Here is a 17,876-nt window from a genome sequence, read left to right as displayed (position 1 = left end):
TGGTCCGTTAAGCTGATCAGCCAAACAGACAGAGCCGTCTCAACCCGAGGCTCTGCTGCTGATTCCACGTTCTCAATCGGCTTAAAACTGCCGACAGGGGTCCAACTAGAGCCAAAACTAGGGCCACGGACACCCATCGATGGCTGAACAGCAATACAGTGTTTCAGGACACTTAAGATTTTGCACATAAAACTCACGATCATCTTCAGATTGATTTACTCAGCTGGATGCAATACAGACTAATGCAAAAGGTAATATCTTATTTACCACATTAATGTGTGATAAATGTCTAATAGCATACATAATAGTAAACTCTTTGTCTCCACTGAGTACTCCTACTTTAATTGATAATACTTTGATGTGAATACTTCCTCCTCCAGATTACCTCAGTCGTAGTCTCAGAATCTCAGAGTCAGACTTGTCGTTTTTATATGACAAAATCTCTAACAACTTCAACCAAAGGGAATCATTGCTTTGCTCCCACACTTATAAACTGCACATCTTAGATTTGTTCAGCAGCCTCAAATAAGTCTGGCTTTTCACTGACTGACAGACGTTGGCAGAATTAGAACTTTAAAGATGGTAAATGATGAAACCGGATGATGAAGCGTGTTTCTGGCGCCCTAAATCTGCTGACATCACACACAGATCTTACATTCAGCACACAGTTTTCTCTTTCTTTGCTCAGTCAGTATGTGAAGAATCCGAACAAGCATTAGATAAGAAGCTAAATCAATACCCTGAATCCGAAGTGGGATCAGAATCGATAAAACCTAAAGCATACCCAACGCGAGTCACGGCCAGAGTACACATATGGCCGTGCGGTGCTGCTGCTGCTGACCTTGCAGGGCGATAGCAGAGGTCAGACGTGTCTCCATCCATCTCAATCAGTCTTCTCCAGTCTATTCCTCCCAGCTGCTCTATTGTCCTCTGATGGCCACATGACTCTGAATGACCTTCACACCCACTCTTCATCTGATAAAGCAGACACACCATAGATACATTCAGAAGGCAGTGACGGCTGTCAGTGTGTGTGCAGACACTGAGAGACACTGGCTGACCTCTGGAATCACACCCACTTATTCACGGACCAGATAATGGAACAAATTTTGCTTTTGTAAAATTTGACCATTCATTCATTCATCTTCTGTAACCACTTATTCCTGTTAAGGGTGAAATTTGACCAAAAATGTAATATATGTAGTTCCAGGAATTAAATACTTACAACCTCGGCACACTATGAACCAACAACCCAAAAAACCTTATCTTCTTAGGTCAGGATTAGTTAAGAGTAGCAGTCACGGTTTGGTAAAAGGCTACTACACTTGTCCTTGTTTTTTAAATTTAATTAGATTAGATTAGATTAAATTAGATAGAATAGGGAAATCAGATTCATTCCCTAGGTATTCTTATTTAAATAGGATATCATTTATACTGCCTTTGTGGAATTAAACAGCTCATCTACATTGTTGGTAGGTACAACTGCTGACTCAAGACTCACCCACTAATCCTGATCTCAGCCTTGGATGCACAAATAAAAAGTAGTAAGAGCGAACTCGAAGAAACAGTAACAGATGGCAACATGCCAGATAGGTCGATAATCATCAGAACCGTACTAAAAGCTCAACATTACACCACTAGATGTCCTGCCCAGAGACGACAGCAGCTTCCCTCACCGTCTTCTACTGACAGATGCACCGTCTATAAACCCCTCACAAGACAACTGCTCCCTGAAAGTCTGCTGGAAATGAAACAGCTGACAATAAAACCGTTGTGTCTGTCTGCCCCCGGACTCACTCCTGTCAAATAAATCCAAGGCGGGCGCGCCTTTGGATCTGTTTACAGGGGAGGTGGGGACGTTTCATCGATGGTTGAGGATGGATGGGTTTTATTTATAAGCGAGTCCAGATGACCGGTGCTGTCTGTCTGGTCGCTACCAAAAGTTTTAATTAGCGCATTGCAGGAGGGTTGACCAGTGACCAAGACGAGGGCAACGACTAAGACAGGTGTGAAGTTTGTAGGGATGACATAGGCGTTTGAACATGTGTATGTTTGGAGTTGTGTTCACAGCGGATAGGTTGATGTCAATTCTGACTTGTCAGTTAATTATTAGACATCACTGAAGGCTCCTGTTTAAATATGCTTCAATATGGCATATGTGTCCCTGGTTGTTAACTTGAAACAGTCACACATGTAGCAGTGTTGGATGTTGTACGTGTTTCAGTCCACACAGCACTAAAAAGCACTTCAGTTCTGCTTACCTCTGCAAGGCTGCCACTCTGCCATAGGACTAACTGGGGGTCGGCTAATGGGATTATGTGGGTTGGAAGCCCTCATAAATGAAGTCCCTGGTGAGGAGCGGGGAGCCCCAGCTATCCCTTAACCCTCTTTAAAGCCTTGCCTTTCACACTCAGTCAGACAGCCACACTAAGATTGCACCAGCTCTGCTGCTGTGCTTATAGGAGCTGCGCTCAGGGCGCTGGCTGATGTAACGGGGATGGCATTTCCTTTTGTACCAAAAATGAAATTTATATTCATCATTTTTTTTTTAGATTGTTCTTCAAGCCGCCTGGCTTTATTACGTTGTACTTTTGAGGCAGACAGGGGGAGGATCAAGGCCGTGGGTCACATGCGGTCCCAGAAAATCACATGGCTTCGGTTTGAACAATCACACACGAATTCAGAAAGAAACTATATGTTATTTAGCTGTTTACTTAGCTATATAGTTGTACTTGTAGTTCTTTTGGAGAACTTCAATTCCTAACTGTACAGAGCCACTTACTCATGCCTGGTTGTTGTGATAGTACAAGTACTAGTTGTAGCAATAATACTACTAGTAATAATGGCGGGATTTCAGATGTTCAGATATTTTACTGTCATCTTATATATGATATATCTAAATGTAGAATTAGACACAAAATATTGACTGCTATTACAGTTCCGCCTCCAAAACACAAATTGCTCAAATCTTTGTCTAATATGGAGTTTGTAATTAGTCCAAGCTTTAAATAGTTCTAATCATGCATCTTTCTAATAAACCATATCAGACCTATAACAGCAGTTTCTAGGCTCCTCCTTAAAATCATCTTGAAGAAGGATTAATACAGATTTGCGAAATACTGAATCAGTCTTACTGACAGCGCCTTTGTGCCTTTGTGCATGTCCCCGTAGAAACGTGAGCTCAGATGGGGCAGAGGCTCGGCGCAGACTGAGGGAATGTGAGGGACTGGTGGACGCCCTGCTGCACGCTCTTCAGTCAGCTGTCGGGAAGAAGGACATGGACAACAAGGTAGGGCAACATCTGGCTCACACACAGGTACATACTGGAGATACTTGAATATACAGTATAGCAACTGATGAGATCCAATCTAAAAGTACTGTGCGTAAGTAGTTGACAGTATCCATGTCTCTGCTTTCTCCTAGTCTGTGGAGAACTGTGTTTGTATTATGAGAAACCTTTCCTACCACGTCCACAAAGAGGTGCCAGGGGCCGAAAAGTTCCAAGACCCATCGGCGCTGCAGGCCCCTGGATCAGCGGGAACGCAGAGGAAGAAGAGAGATGACGCCGGCTGCTTCGGAGGCAAGAAGGCGAAAGGTGAGATGGATTAAAGAGGGAGATGGATACAATCGTAATAACCACCAACCAGAATCATGAATTAGAATAATTTTGCTAAAACGATTATTAAGGGCAAATTCTCCCTTCGAGCCTTCTCCTTTTTCATGGAATCTGGAGGACGTGAAAGTGACCAGCGGAAAGCAGAGCAGTTATTCAAACCGTTCCCTTTTATTTTGTACCCTCCTGTTCTTACATATTACAAAGAATTTAACAAAAAAATGTATGAATGAATGGATCACCAAAATAGAGTTCTCAGTTTTATCATAAAAACAGAGAGATAAGATTTAAGATTTGGTCCGCCGTATTGGAAATCAGAGACAAAGACGGGTAACAGTTAGAGATATCCATTAACCTATACATCACAGGTTGTATATAAAACTGAATGAACAGAAATAGTAGAAACAGATTATGTGGAATATCAGAATAATGGAAAAAGATAATATTAACCTGTGTGCCTATAGATAAGTTTGTATACGTTCATACGCAACATCTGAGACTGTACTTGAGAGATTTGTACAGGTGTTCGATTTGCAGTCAAACAAATATCTGATTTCATTTTCAAGGATACTGTCAATGAGCTAAACGCACATTTTCATCAACATCAGCCGCATTGTCCCTGGTCACATTTAGTTTCTGGAAATCTTCATAAAAACACATGAATGTTCAAACAAAGACATCAAACACAGCAACACCAACTCAGTCAAACAACAGAATCAAGGCGGTTGGTTTTTCCGAATTGCTAACGGGTTAAAACAAACTCGAAAGTTGCTTTTGTCAGAGCGCAAAGATTTCTTAAATCTTTACAAGATGAATTTCAGCTCTGTTAAAAGGCTGAGATAATGATGGACGTCTACCACGACACCATCTACAGCATCAGGAGGTTTTATGTCTTATTGACTCCGCTTAACAGATGCGCCACGTATGCACTTGTTGTTAGAGACGCCTTAATCAGCGTTCTCGCGGGCCGCTGGCTAAACGACACTGTTATCCGCCTGCTGTACGACAATAATGGCTGCCATTAATCAGTCAGCCAATGAGGTGTGACTGCCAGACACTGACCCTTGTCTTCAAACGACTCTTCGGAGAATCCCACCAGTTCGGGGGTCAGGACAACACGGTGCCAGCACGTATATAGATTTACAAAGAACCCAATTAACCATGTGAATACTTTAACACTTGAACACACGCCACTGAACAATGAGATGTGTTCTGTCGCCGCAGACCCCGAAGGTGTTCTCTGAGAAAACATGCTCAGGTTCACAAACATTAAATGCAGCTATAAAGGATTATGGAGGCAGGTAGTTAAGCAACACTGTCGGCAGTAAGCTTGATAATTTGTTACCTTAAGTAGACTAAGTTTGGCCTCCTCTCTTCAATGTCACATTCGGCGCAAAATATACCATTATGATCAGCGCACGCTCGGCTGCTCCGGCTTTGTTTTAGCTAATGAGCACTCTGATTCTTGGCTGTTATTTCTATCTCTCTGAGCACATTCTTCCCACGCAGAGATTCTAATGAAGCACTTATACAAATGCTGGCAGGTAGTGCTGTTTTATATGTATATGACTATGACTTTCTTTCCCGTCTTCCCATCCGACAGTGAAAGCTGACACCTTTCTTTCTCAGCCTTTTCCTGTCTTCTCTTTTCAGCCTTTCTCGCCTGAACATCTGAACATCTTCCTTTATGTTTCACACTTTCCTCGCCATTTGACTGTTTATTTTTCTTCCTCCCCCTCTCCCTCTCTCTCTTTATCTCTCTCTCTCTCCCTCCCTCTCTCTCTCTCTCTTTCTCCCTCTCTCTCGCCCTCTCTCTCCCTCTGTGAAGCCATTCCACTAATGCCAGCTCTTTGAACACGCTTCCCAGAAAACACCCGTGGACTTCTAATGGCTTCCTATCTGGCTCTTTTCTGTCTCCAAAAAACTCCTTTCTCTTTTCCCATCTTTACTCGTTCCTTCTATCTTTTGCCTTTTCCCCCCCCTCCCCTTCACCTCCTCTATGGTGTAAAAGATGACTGCTTTTTTGTGAAAAAAGAAAACTGTTATGCACAGCTTCTTGACGCACGCACATGCGCCTTTTTCACCATGCCTCTTCTCTCTTCTCCCCGCTTTGTGTTTTTTGGCATTGCTGCTGCTTCCTTGGCTAACTATAGAGGAATGGTTTAATCAAGGTGAGTGCCCCCTCTCATCCCTTCTCACTTCAGCTCTCCTCCTCTCCATCCTCCCCCTCCTCCTCCCCTTCCTTCCCCCTGGCTGTAGAATATAGTACGAAGTAGTTTTGGGTGTCCTCCAGAAACTTGAGAAAGTTCCAAGGACTTCAGAAAATTGGGGTGTTTCATTCATTTCATATACATTCCCTCACCATACCTACCTACCGTAGCACTGAATATTATAGACTCCACCCGTCCCAGACTCCTCAGTTTGATATAGGTAGTTTTTCGTTGGCCGTCTAAAATAGGTGACAGGTAAAAGGAGTGTTTAACAAAACTGGTAAGTGTGTCCAATTCCGTCAGGTTGTTAAGCAGAGCTTGACTAATCAAACGAATCAGAGATGCAAAATCAAAAGCAGTCTCCAAACTGGTCTGGGATTTCCGAACCATTTAGATTCCAAATGAGACAGCAGCTAGGACGCCGCTAACTGCATCCAAATTGTAGCCTTAAGCGTAAATGTCAAGCTCTGCTGCAGACCCTGTTTTCTGTGTGTGTATTTGCTTGATTGGGTGTGTTTGTGTGTGTTTATCGAAACTTCAGATCATGAGGATTATTCAAGCTGAAACAGATTTCTGTTGAATCTCCCAAGACGTTACACCGTGATTAGTTATTTTTTGTGTGTGCTGAAATTTAGAGTTGAGAGTTTGTCAGTGTTTGAGTGTGTATGTATCCAGGAAGCAGTTGTTTATTCACTCTTCTTGTGCATTAGCCATGGAGCTAATGTGAGAACGTTTAGCTTAGTTTATGAGGACACATGGAAGCATGGGAAACAGCCAGTCCTCACAGTTTTTAAACATATGCATACTAGCATTTGTTAGCATCGATTTTAATGTAAGCGTACTGTTATCCTTTAATTCTTTGCAAGAAAGTGCATTTGCCAAAATGTTGATCTATTCCCTTGAGATACGTTCAGGCAGCAGCGTTGTTTTTTGGGGGTTTAATTGCCACAGTTTTGATTTCATCTGTGTCGTGTATTGTGCGCTAATGTGATGTTGGAAAAATGGGTTTGGAATGTGAAAATTCACTTGAACAAGAGCTATTCTCACATAAATACATCTGGATGTTTTAAGTTCAAACTTTCAGTTCAAAATCTTGTTCCTGTATAGTTTTTCTACGAGCAACAATCCCCTTCGCAGTCATGTCTCTGCATTAAAAAAACAAAACAAAAAAAAAAAGCAACTGCTGCTGTTATCTGGAAGTAGACAGTCTAGAGTCATAAAAATGTCTCTATAAATAAGTCATCGTATGTATCATTTTAGAGGAAGTCAGCGGAAACAAAAGCATCTCTTCAAAATAAAGCTTTGTGTCCTCTTTCTATACGAGCTTGTTTCCTGAAAGGAAGTGGTGGCTCTGCCAGGAAAGAGCATATCTTAACTTCTGTTCACCCTGACTTACCGGGAAGTTTCCTTCCGACTAGCTGAGGAACTGGCCGTTCTGTCTCTGTATCTCTGCATGTGAGCTGACTGTTAGCTGGCCGAGCTGCAGTCACCACATCCCTCTTACTCTATTTCCCATCTGCCACTGCATTACTCAAGGTGTTTAGCAGCTCAGGAAACACTGCCGTTAAGTCAGTAAACTTTATGTATGTAAGAAAGTGTAGAGAAGTAGTGTGTAGTTTCATGCGGTGGTGTGTGATTTTTTTGTTTTTGGGATGTATGCCAATTCACGTCTATAGGCAACATACAAAACAGTGTGAATTCTGAATTTGTGTTTGTACATATCACCCTTCTAGCTCTTTGTATTGTGTGTACATGTGAACATTTATGTTTTATCGTGGGTGGGACCGATATGTTCATTTACCAGGGTCTTTTTGTTACACAAAAACAAACCACATTGTTATTTTATATGTTTAAATCTGCTTCACTCTGAGCAGCTTATAACCCATCCATGCATAGCTTTTATTGGTGGGGTTGTTTTTTGAGAGGCTCATTTATCTTGAGAAAATACATTTCTGACAGTCCAAAAATACTGCTATCACCCTTCCAAGCCCATATCGGTCCGACCCCTTGTGTCTGTGACAGTGTCCTTTATAATCCAAGTGTCTGACACTGACACCATCTGTCCTCCTCTCGTCTCCATCCAGGCAGAAAAAATGGTGAGAATGACAAAAACTACGACACTTTGGATCTGCCCAAGCGCACAGAGCCGACAAAAGGTAAAGCCCTCGTCTGTCAAGCACAACATCCCTGTGCTAACACTGAGTCTGGAAGTCACTGCTCGTCTAGATGGTTTGGTTGGAAGCAGGCAGGCAGGTGCGGTGGTCAACAAAAGCGTGGGAGGCCTTTGACAGAGAAAGAGGCAGTCTGTTATTTTAGCTGTTGATTTTAGCTTTGTTCGATGGTTTTGTTGCCTCTGGTGAGGGAGTTGGTCGTTGGCAGCTCGTGACAGTGACTGTTCTGTAAGCCCTCTTTGTGTTAAATGCTGCAACAATGCACAGGGGCACAAGAGGCAATAAAAAGGCAGCCTGTTATTATATTCTGAGCTCTACTAAGTTTGTAACCTAAAAGCTTGAACTGTGCTGTGCTGTAATTTGTTGACAACTACTCAGCCTCTTCTGTCGCAGTATATGTAATTTAATATAAAAAAGAAATTAAACATTTTATTAATCATGAAAGTCATTTACAGATTTGAGGAAAAGTTTCCAATTTTGAGTCTGCCAGATGCCGCTTGGCTTAGCTTACCACGAAAACTTCAAACAAGAGGAATCAGCTAACCTGGCTGTGTCCAAAGTTACCAAAATCTGCGCATCATCTCCTCCGAAGCTCACAAATTGACACACAAAACAGAAGTCTATCGCCAGTTCATTGTTCCATGCAGAGTTATGAGCTGAACTGTTTGTTGGCTGCGAACACTCACTTCCTGGAGTCTCCGCTGGTCGCCTGGCAACAATAAATAGGACTCCCAAGAAACACTTTGGCACGTAAATCCATCCACAAAACATCACACTGTATTTTTTGCATTTCAGCTTTTTGCACAGTTTAAGCAAACTGCTGTAGATGTAATGTGCTAATTAGGGGGCTTTAGAGATGCTGGCCTGTCTCTGTGCTATGTGAAGATAGCTCACTGAAAATGATCGCCCCAATTTATATAAAGTCAACTTTCTGGAAATTGGCAGAATGCTTGTAGATACATTTAGCCAGTGACTGTCACTAGGTAGTTATTTCTTCATTATACTAATGTAAACCCCTATAAATGTACTACTGCCATAAACAGTGGCTGCTTGTTGATTTGTTTAAACCACCATAGAAAGAATAGGAAACACATAAATTGCCATAGTGCTTCCCTTTACTAACGGACTAACTGAGCCTGGAAGCGGTACTCCATACTGCACTTGAAATATAGCCTTGCTTTTATTGACTATAGTCAGAAAATAACTCTCCTCTCCTCTCCTCTCCTCTCCTTTTTTAATGTATTGTGTAAATAAATATGTCAAAGGTCACATGGTAAACCAGAGTCGTGCTTTGTCCCTAAGCTCTGTAATAGTGTGTGACCAACTGCGTGTTTGTGCGCTCATACTCTCTCTGCATTTGGATGTTTCTCCACTAACAGGCAGTTGTAACACTCATAAAAGCAAATTAGCATGCAGTGCACGCACCGGCACATCCGGATGCGTACAGAATGTGTATTTGCTCGTGTGTGACTCAGTATAACACCTCACTCTGTGGATAGGTGTGTGCGTGTGTGTGTATGTGAGAGAGAGCGGCTGTCCATCTGTCTAGTGGTGTCTATGGAATTTGACTGCACTTATTATACAACATGATGTGGTATTTACACTTCAGCACCTTCGTCAATGTCTAGTGGCAGCCACTCAAAGTCAGTATCACTTTGACTGCTAATTAGCCACATTAACACGGCAAAGTGGGCTCTCATTAAACTAGATCACAATTAATTGCTGTGCTGTTCCAAGTTAAGCCGATTTTGTCTTTTCTTTTTTTTTTTTTTTTTTTATCACTCCTAAAGTAAAGGGAAGCAGATGAGCTCCAAGGATGGTAATTAATATTTTCCACTCGCTGGGTTTTCATGGGTAAAAGCCAAGCTGGCACGCTGCAACTGAGGGTCTATAGTGGTTGCAATTGTGCTGTGATTACGTCGCACAATGTGGAAACAACACCCTTCGGAGTTTTGACTCCAAAGACGGCAATAATCGTTATAGGCCCAAATGTCATGCACAGTTGGAATGAGCGCGTGGGTTCGCCTCGTAGACAGCGGCCTGGCATTTTCCCGCTCGCAGACTGACAAATCATATTTGACGTTTATTATCTCGAAACACAGGCGGATAACGACGACAGAGATGCATGGATAATAACCTTACTCATCAGAGCAAAAAAAAAAAGAAAAAAACACTGACTTTTAAAAACACATTTGTCACTTTCTCATCTTTGGGAAACATCAGCGGTGAAAGCGTTTGTGGCGGCAGAACTGTAAAATTCTCCTGGGAGCCTTGTTTGTTTATCTACGGAAATGGAAGTGTTTGTGTGGTTTGGGCACGTGCTCCCACGACCAGGGGTTGTGGCCGGGAGAGAGAGAAGGAGAGAGCGGCTCTCATTTGGTGGCGATGGCTGAGGGAGATATGGGAGATTACATGTGTATCCAGGTCCTGATCTGATGTCGGACGGAGAGAGGTCGGTGCAGGGAGCAGGCTGGACCTGGCGGTGGGCGATGATTAATCGGTTTGTTTGTGTGTGGATGTTTGTACGTGTGTGAGGCAAAGAAAGAGGAGGAAAGAGTCGGGACAAAGACTTAGGGCTGTATTTTATTTTTATTTTTTTTACTTTGACAGCAGTTTTGATTACATTCCTCTTTGATACATGTTCTGAGGGTTAGTAGACTAGTCTAGAGGTCTTTTTAAGTACGAGTCTTTGAAACTCCTTAAAGTTTTAGGCCACTTAGAAGCAAGACTGTCTCGTAACTGCTAAATGTACCCCTGTGTTCACAGGTTCATTGTGACTTCATCTGAATCTGTGTCACTGAAAACAGCCTGGTATGTGAGGAAGTCGACGCGCATGTTCCAAAAATGCAGGTCCAAGTGTGTCCACTAGGCTGCAAACAGAGTCAATCCCAATACACCCTTATGGTCAAACCTCATTTTTACAGCAGGAAAAAAGCAACAAAAAGGTTTTAATCTCCGTAGCATGGCTCCTTTATGTGACAGGTGGTTTGCTGTGGTGCCACCCGCCTGCCTCAGCTCATAATAAGGCACCTGTCCCTGGTTTAATCAGAGGAATTGCAGTGAACCACAACTGTGAAGCTGTAAAAGCAAAGAAATGAGACGCATAAAAGTCGCACTGCAGGGCTGAAGGGAACTGTAGAGTCTGGTATTTTTTGTGGAACGGTCAGTTGAGGTAAATACACCGATCGGGCATAACATTGTTCCCACCTTCCTAATATAATGTTATTCGCTTCTCCTGTCAGTGGTTTCGTTGCTGTGGCTGAATGGCGTATATTTGTCGCTGCAGGTTACCAGTCCCTCCCTTCCATGTTGTAGCGATGAACTGATTGACTAACTGAGTTATTTTACCGTTTTAGTGGCACCAGAGTGTGGACCTTTTGCAGGCACATACATCATCAGAGGAGTCCGGAGCCAGAGAAAGTGAGAAGGGGGCCGCAACAAAAGCAATTAAGGAGTGTGAAAAGACCCTTTTCATTAATGAGTGTGGCAGCCCCTGAGATGATGAAACATTTTTTCCCAGCAGTTAATTGAAAACACAGGGTTTACCCTCGGATTGAACAAAGGTCAGGAGAGGGAGGGAGAAGGTGTGATGACTGAGTGTGTGCATGTGCGCAGGGCTTGCTTCCTTGTTTCGGAGAGTAAAGGAAAGACACACAAGTTTATTTTTTTTTCCTTCTTCCCGAGTGTTTCCCCAGGCCGGAGAAGAGGTTGAGTAGATACAGAAACAGTTGCTGGTTGTCCTGAGAGAAACCACATTGGAAATTAATTAGCGTTTACCTTCACCGCAGCCTCCATCCCTTGCCCTCGTTCCCTCTGTATCTTTCTCTCTCCACTGTGTTGTGGTGTCACAATGCAGGAAAGTGAAAAGACATCTTCACTGAGCAATATGGGCGTGTTTTCAATGAGCTCTAAAATCCAAAGTGAACAAAGTACAACAAGGTCACATCCCCGCAAAACTAAGACGGGAATTATTCGACTGTTACAGATGCGTTTTGCACATTCTTTTATTTATTGTCTGTAATGGAGCAACTCTTTTGCACGTGGCTTTAGTCTCAAGTGCACATGGACACTGAAGCAAGATTTCAACTTTCTTTCACCCCACCACCAAAACAATCAGTTGCGTTCCAGTCGTCATTGCTTGAAGTTTTCAGAGAAACTCAACACAGCTGACCAGCCACAGACTAGTGTTTTAGCTGGCGTAGTTGTGGAACTACGCTCGCCAGAACCAGCTCACAAGTATAAATGCCTGTGCTGGCGTAAGCCACTCTTGCAGAGTAGGTCACTTACAGAAGTGTAAACCAAACTTGAAAATAAAGAGGACTTGCGTTTGTTGTATTTGGCTGAACAACAAGAACACACACAAAACACAAGTGTTCAACTGTTTCGCAAGAATGACAACCAAGATGTTCAATACCCTGATGTACACAAATCAAACATCCCGTTTTCTATCCATTCAGCCAACTTGTGTGTCTGCTGTCCATGCGTGAAAGTTTGGTGATAAAGTAAACTAGAATTGACCTTAAGGGTCTACAGCCAATCCGTCGTCTTTGTGAAGCTATATCTATACATCAACTAAACCGAGACTGCCTTTTACCTCTAGGCCAGCACGTCCACTCTGGTATATTTTTACATAAGGAAATAATTGAAGGCTTTGTGGGTGAACACTATTTCTTCTGGCACAGCTTATCCCCACCATGATGAATCTTTATGTCAAACTTCTTAGTTGTTCTTCGTACTTTTCAGCGAGGCTGTAAGATCCCAAGTGCATTATGTAGTGCTTGTTATTCATATCTGACAACAAGGGCAATCTGACTAAGCAATAAAGGCATTGTGTGTCTGAAAAGCCTCAGATCTTTCCATGTTTGCCCTTTTACGCTCTCTATTTCTCCGTCATCCTCGCTAATTGCTAATTCTCATTTCTCCTGCTCGCTGCCACTTCAGTGCACTCTCCGTCTCTGGGAGATTTATTGTGCTCCCCTCGCCACATTGAGCAGTTGAGAAAACAGCAGCGTTTACCAAGACGACAACTGTGTAACGTGTCTCACTGCTTTGTCTTGCAAGCCAAGCATTTAATTTGCGGAGAGGTCTTAGCACTGACAAACAACACTGGTGCGAGCCGTTATTCATCGCATCGTATAACCCTCTTTGATATCAACTCTCTGGGGATGTGTATTTGTACTATAATGAACACTGACTGTTGTTCATCCCTGTCTCTGACGCATCTCAGCTGTTGAAAACTCGGAGGCTCAGTTGAGTTAAGGAAAATTAAGCTACACTTTCATTGTTTTTGTCTCTGCTAATGTCACTCCACGTAGAGGAGAACTATTTTACTTAATGGCTCTGTGACGTGACTCTGTTTCTTCTAATTCTCTTTGCTATGTTTCTACAGCTTAGAAGCGGAAGTGCCCAAAAGCTCGATGGACGTCTTGCCACAGTGAGCAGATACGCTCAAGCAGAACCATTTTTTCTCATTTTTTGTGTTACTATGCCGAGGCCAAGTGCACTTCAGAGTTGCACAAATCCAGTGGAGAGCGATAGTTTGGCCTGTTCTGCATCTACTTTACGGCACTAGTTAAAGCAGGATGTCATGAATAATTTACTCTCTATCCCAAATACTAAGCAGTGGTATCAAATGGGAGCTCTCCCTTTTCAAGCCTGAGGAATTTCACGCCTACAGAGTGAACGCTGACTCCTTTCCTTGCTGAATTCTTGCTAGCTCGCAGCCCGTTGACAAGAATTACATGCCCTTGTCCTGTCAGTTGTTCCAGCTGCCCTCCCTCTTCCACCTCCTCTTTCTCACTTCCTCCTGTCACATTTCGCTGCCGGTTGAAACCCCAAATGACAAGGGCTACCTCACGAACGCCCCACCCGGACACACGGATGGGAAGTCACGTACGCGGAGCATGCACACAAACCAAAAAGCATGCATATAAGCTTAGAGCCCTTGCACGGGCACGTGCACATTCACGCATACTCTCAGCTTCTCTGCTATCTTGACACATAGCATCCACTCGACACAGGGCTGGTTCCAGACTGTCTGGCACCTTATGTCACTCTCTCTCTCTGTACCTTCTGACATTATATTTCCCTCAGCATTACACCTTCCGTATGTCATGTATTCAGTGTGTTGTGTGTCCATTTTGTACTGGCTGCTGTCATGTACAGAGGGAAGTTGATCCTGCTGTAAGAAAAGCAGGCCCACATATCACGAGGTGTGACGAGTGACTAATAGGTTTCCCACAAATGTCAGATGAGGCAAAGCTAAGTAGGATACAAGCCCCCCCCCCCCCCAAAAAAAAAAGAGATACTGTATCTCATGAGACTGTGTGGTCTAATAAAGATAAATACATACAAACAGAGCCTAGAACCAAAACATCGGATATTATCATGCCCCCTCATGCATTTCCCGTCAGAACTGTGTAAATCATTCCTCGTATCTAACTGTTCCCTGCACCCAACAACTGTGCACAAGTGGCAGCAGGAGATAATTGAGGCTCGTTAGTGGAGGCGCAGATGTTACATTACCCCTTTTACACTAAGCACTTTGTGTGCCCTGGTGGATAGGATGGATATATCAAAAGAGTCAAGAGCTAATGAAGCAAAGAAGGAGACAGACATCAGGTGCGTCGTAGCCTAAATGTTGAAAATGTTTGAATCCGATCCTCTACTGTCACGGAAGCCTGTGAAAGCAGCTAATTGCGGGGCCCGATGCTAATGGCTGCCGAAGTCGTACCAAACAGGATCTGCTCCCTGTCACGTTTAAGTGGCGCCATTGGTCCCGCGACTTCTGTAGTTTTGACGGTTTCGCAGTATCGGATCCCTGCAGTGCAACCACTGAATGAGACAGCGCACACAGAACTTTTGCCCTAATTGCCTCTGTTACGTGTCTGTGTGTTAATTGTAGATGTTTAGGCGGTAAGCGGAACTCTTGTTTTCTGCGCTACTGAGGTGCCGCCGCTGTCACAGCCCGATTTGCATAAAAACAAGGCAGAGGTTGCATGTAAGGTACACAGATACGTGTGAGCAGAATTCTGTTGAGTTGCATCAAGATATCGCGCAGAAGAAGAGGGCGCTTAAAATACCAGTCGTGAAGGCAGCCAGTTTAAATTTAAAGCCTGACGCTTTGACAGCATATCAGATGTTTCGGGATACGTGCTGCTATTTTTAAAGTGTGACATGATGTATTTAATTGTGCGCCCACGTGTTACAAACTTGCCCCAGGTGCCAGTTTTCCCACACACACACCTGAGATTAAATGTGAAACCCACTGTTCGGAGTGCCGCCATCCACTGAGCCCGCCCGGCTACCCACAGCTAACGTGACACTCCTCTCTGCCACTCACTGACTTGCCTTTGATGTTGATAATAAAACAAAAAAGAAATAACAACTAATTATGTGAATAGCCAGCGGCTTGCGCCTGACATTTTTCCTAACTCCCCCTTTAACTTCCCACCCTCCTCTCATGAGCCATTGCACACAGCCAGTGATGAAAAGAAGTGATAATAAGGCAAGGAGTAAAAAACAAATGAGGGGAGCGAGAGGTTTATTTAAGTGGGACCACCTTGTGTTTTGTTGGAAATACAAAGAGGTTTGCATAATAATGGTATTCCTAGGTGGTCTCATAGAGAGCTCTACACATCATTAGTGGAGTGAAGTCCTTGCAGATTAGTATGTGTTTGTGTGTGTCGATGCATGGCACCATTTATCCACCTGTGTTTGGTGAAGGATAGTGGGGCGCCTCTAATTCCCAGCACTTCCTCTATGGAAGTGCATACACTTAACCACGCTTCCACCCGCTACGAACAGCAGCGACGAGTTACTTCTCAAGTTCTTTAAACTTTTCTTACCCTCCAAATAAAAACGGTGCCCCCATTTTCCTCCCACGACGCTCTGTGGGATTCCAGCAAAAGATGCTGGGGATTCACAGTAGTCGGCAACGTCAGCCTCTTCACACGATTAACCGTGTCGTCGGAGCAGTCGGAGCAAAGTGATAATTATGAGACAAGAGCGATTCCGGGGAAGCAGGAGGAAGAGCGGTGAGATTCGCTTGCCAATTGGAGCCTTTGTTTGGCCCCGGTCGAGGCACAAGAGCGCTGCTTCCTGTTTCTGCGAGAGAGGCTTAATCTAATTAAAAGCAGATTAATGACGCGCTGACTGGCATCGCTGGAGCTAAAACAGAGGCTTAGTGAAGAGAAAAGTGCCCCCCTCCTGATTTTGCCACTGTTCCGTTACTGGTTAACAGTAAGTGAAATATTGGTAATAAAAACAGTCTAGACTGTTGTAAACAGGAGCACCTAAATGCACCCGGAGGACTGATGTCCTCAATCGAAGAAGAGGGTCAGGGGGAGCAGAGAAGAGTTGAGCTCTGGCAGGAGTCCAATCAAACTGTCCCTCCACTGAAGTTTTACTCGGAGCATAAAATCAGTCAGTTACACTCTATGTAAGACCAGCTTTCTGCTTCAGATTCTATTATAGCCATGTGAAAGATGTTTCTATCCAGTGCAACATAAAATTTGTGCTTTCCTTGCAAACAAGTATGCAGTAAGTAAACAGCAAGTGGAAAGGCCAGGGTCTCAGTGCTTTAACAAAATTCCCGTGACTATATAACACCCATGACAGAGAATAGTAGAAGAGAGGGAAGTATAAACAGGAGAAAGATGTAAGCCTCTGTTTATGTAAGAGAGCAAGAGGAGTGAGTGGGAAGAGGGCGACATGAAACGCTTCTTTGTGGGGAGTTCTTCGGCATCCACAGCCAATCTGTTTGACTGGTCTATAATTGCCAGCATTTTGGATTTTAATGCGCGTTTCATTTGACTTCATTTAAGTCGGCGGGGGCAACTCATCTCATCCTCCCTGCCTTTCATTTGACTCTTACAGGCACACACAAGCACACCCGGACCCTAATTCATACAGCTGTCCACAAACAAAGTCACACAAGCTCATGTACCCACACGAATGCTCAAACACTGCTTCTCGCACGCACGCACACAAGGACAATGCACTATGCCCTTGACCGTGAGAGTGGCATTATGTTGCTATTAGAGGAGGTGTTGTTTGTCAGGGTGCTGCAGTGAGAGAAAATATTACCTGTGAAATCTGACCACAGCCTCAGCTATGTGTGTGTGTGTGTATGTGTGTGCGTGTGCGTGTGTGTTTGCACGCTCTGGCGGAAGCTGAAGATAGCCTTAAGTGAGAGATGGGTGCTGACACTGACCCAGACACAGGCAATCCTTCTGCCGTCAAACACCATCACAGCCGTCATCACACATTCCAGATTCAGAATCTAGCCGGAGACATAGAGTCAGTGTTCACACTAAACAAGAACTAGTTCAAATTTCAGTTCACACAGATCTAGTTCAAGTTCATAGTTCACATTTTTAATTTTGAACTAAGTTCATAGACTCCAAAATGAACAGTTCGCGTTCCGTTTTTTTTTTTTTTTTTTTTTTAGAATCTCTTTTTTTTTAGAATCCTGCCCATCCATCCCCAGCCCGTGATATTTTTTCGGTCAGGATCTGTACTGCTTTTTTGAATAAAAAAAAACTGTATATACTAGTAAATAACTCAAATGTTTGGGTGGATCAGTTGCTTCTGCGGTGCTGCGGCTTCTCTTTCAGCAACACCAGCCCGCTGTATGCCGTAAATTGCACATCGGCTGACAGCTGTCATAAAACTTTTTTTTCTTTTTTTCTTTTTCCTGAACGGGGGAGAACGTCGTTATTTCCCTCCAGATCGAGCGAAACTCACGTCTACGCTCACTGTTGGAAACGTGATGCGTTCAGTTCACAGTTCACAAAAATAGGAACACGTTGATGCACAACACTGCATAGGGTGCGCTTGTTAAAGGACCACTGGTCAGACAGTGGTGGACTAGCTTGGTGG

At 43.6% G+C, this 17,876-nt stretch overlaps 1 protein-coding gene across 5 annotated transcripts in view; it reads left to right on the top strand.

Annotated features, from left to right (window-relative positions):
* The window catches only part of arvcfb (ARVCF delta catenin family member b), a 104,814-nt gene that overhangs the window by 59,698 nt on the left and 27,240 nt on the right, over positions 1–17,876 (top strand). For all 5 annotated transcript variants that reach the window (XM_084551419.1, XM_084551418.1, XM_084551417.1 and 2 more), the window contains 3 exons: positions 3,172–3,289; positions 3,424–3,595; positions 7,908–7,979. In XM_084551419.1, the coding sequence (XP_084407545.1) occupies positions 3,172–3,289; positions 3,424–3,595; positions 7,908–7,979 (362 nt within the window). The remainder of the gene's footprint in view (positions 1–3,171; positions 3,290–3,423; positions 3,596–7,907; positions 7,980–17,876) is intronic.

Source organism: Chelon labrosus (genome assembly GCF_963514085.1).
Source record: "Chelon labrosus genome assembly, chromosome: 9".
Classification (NCBI taxonomy): Eukaryota; Metazoa; Chordata; class Actinopteri; order Mugiliformes; family Mugilidae; genus Chelon; species Chelon labrosus.
The sequence above is the reverse complement of the archived record's forward strand: the minus strand, read 5'-3'. Positions and strand labels throughout refer to the sequence as shown.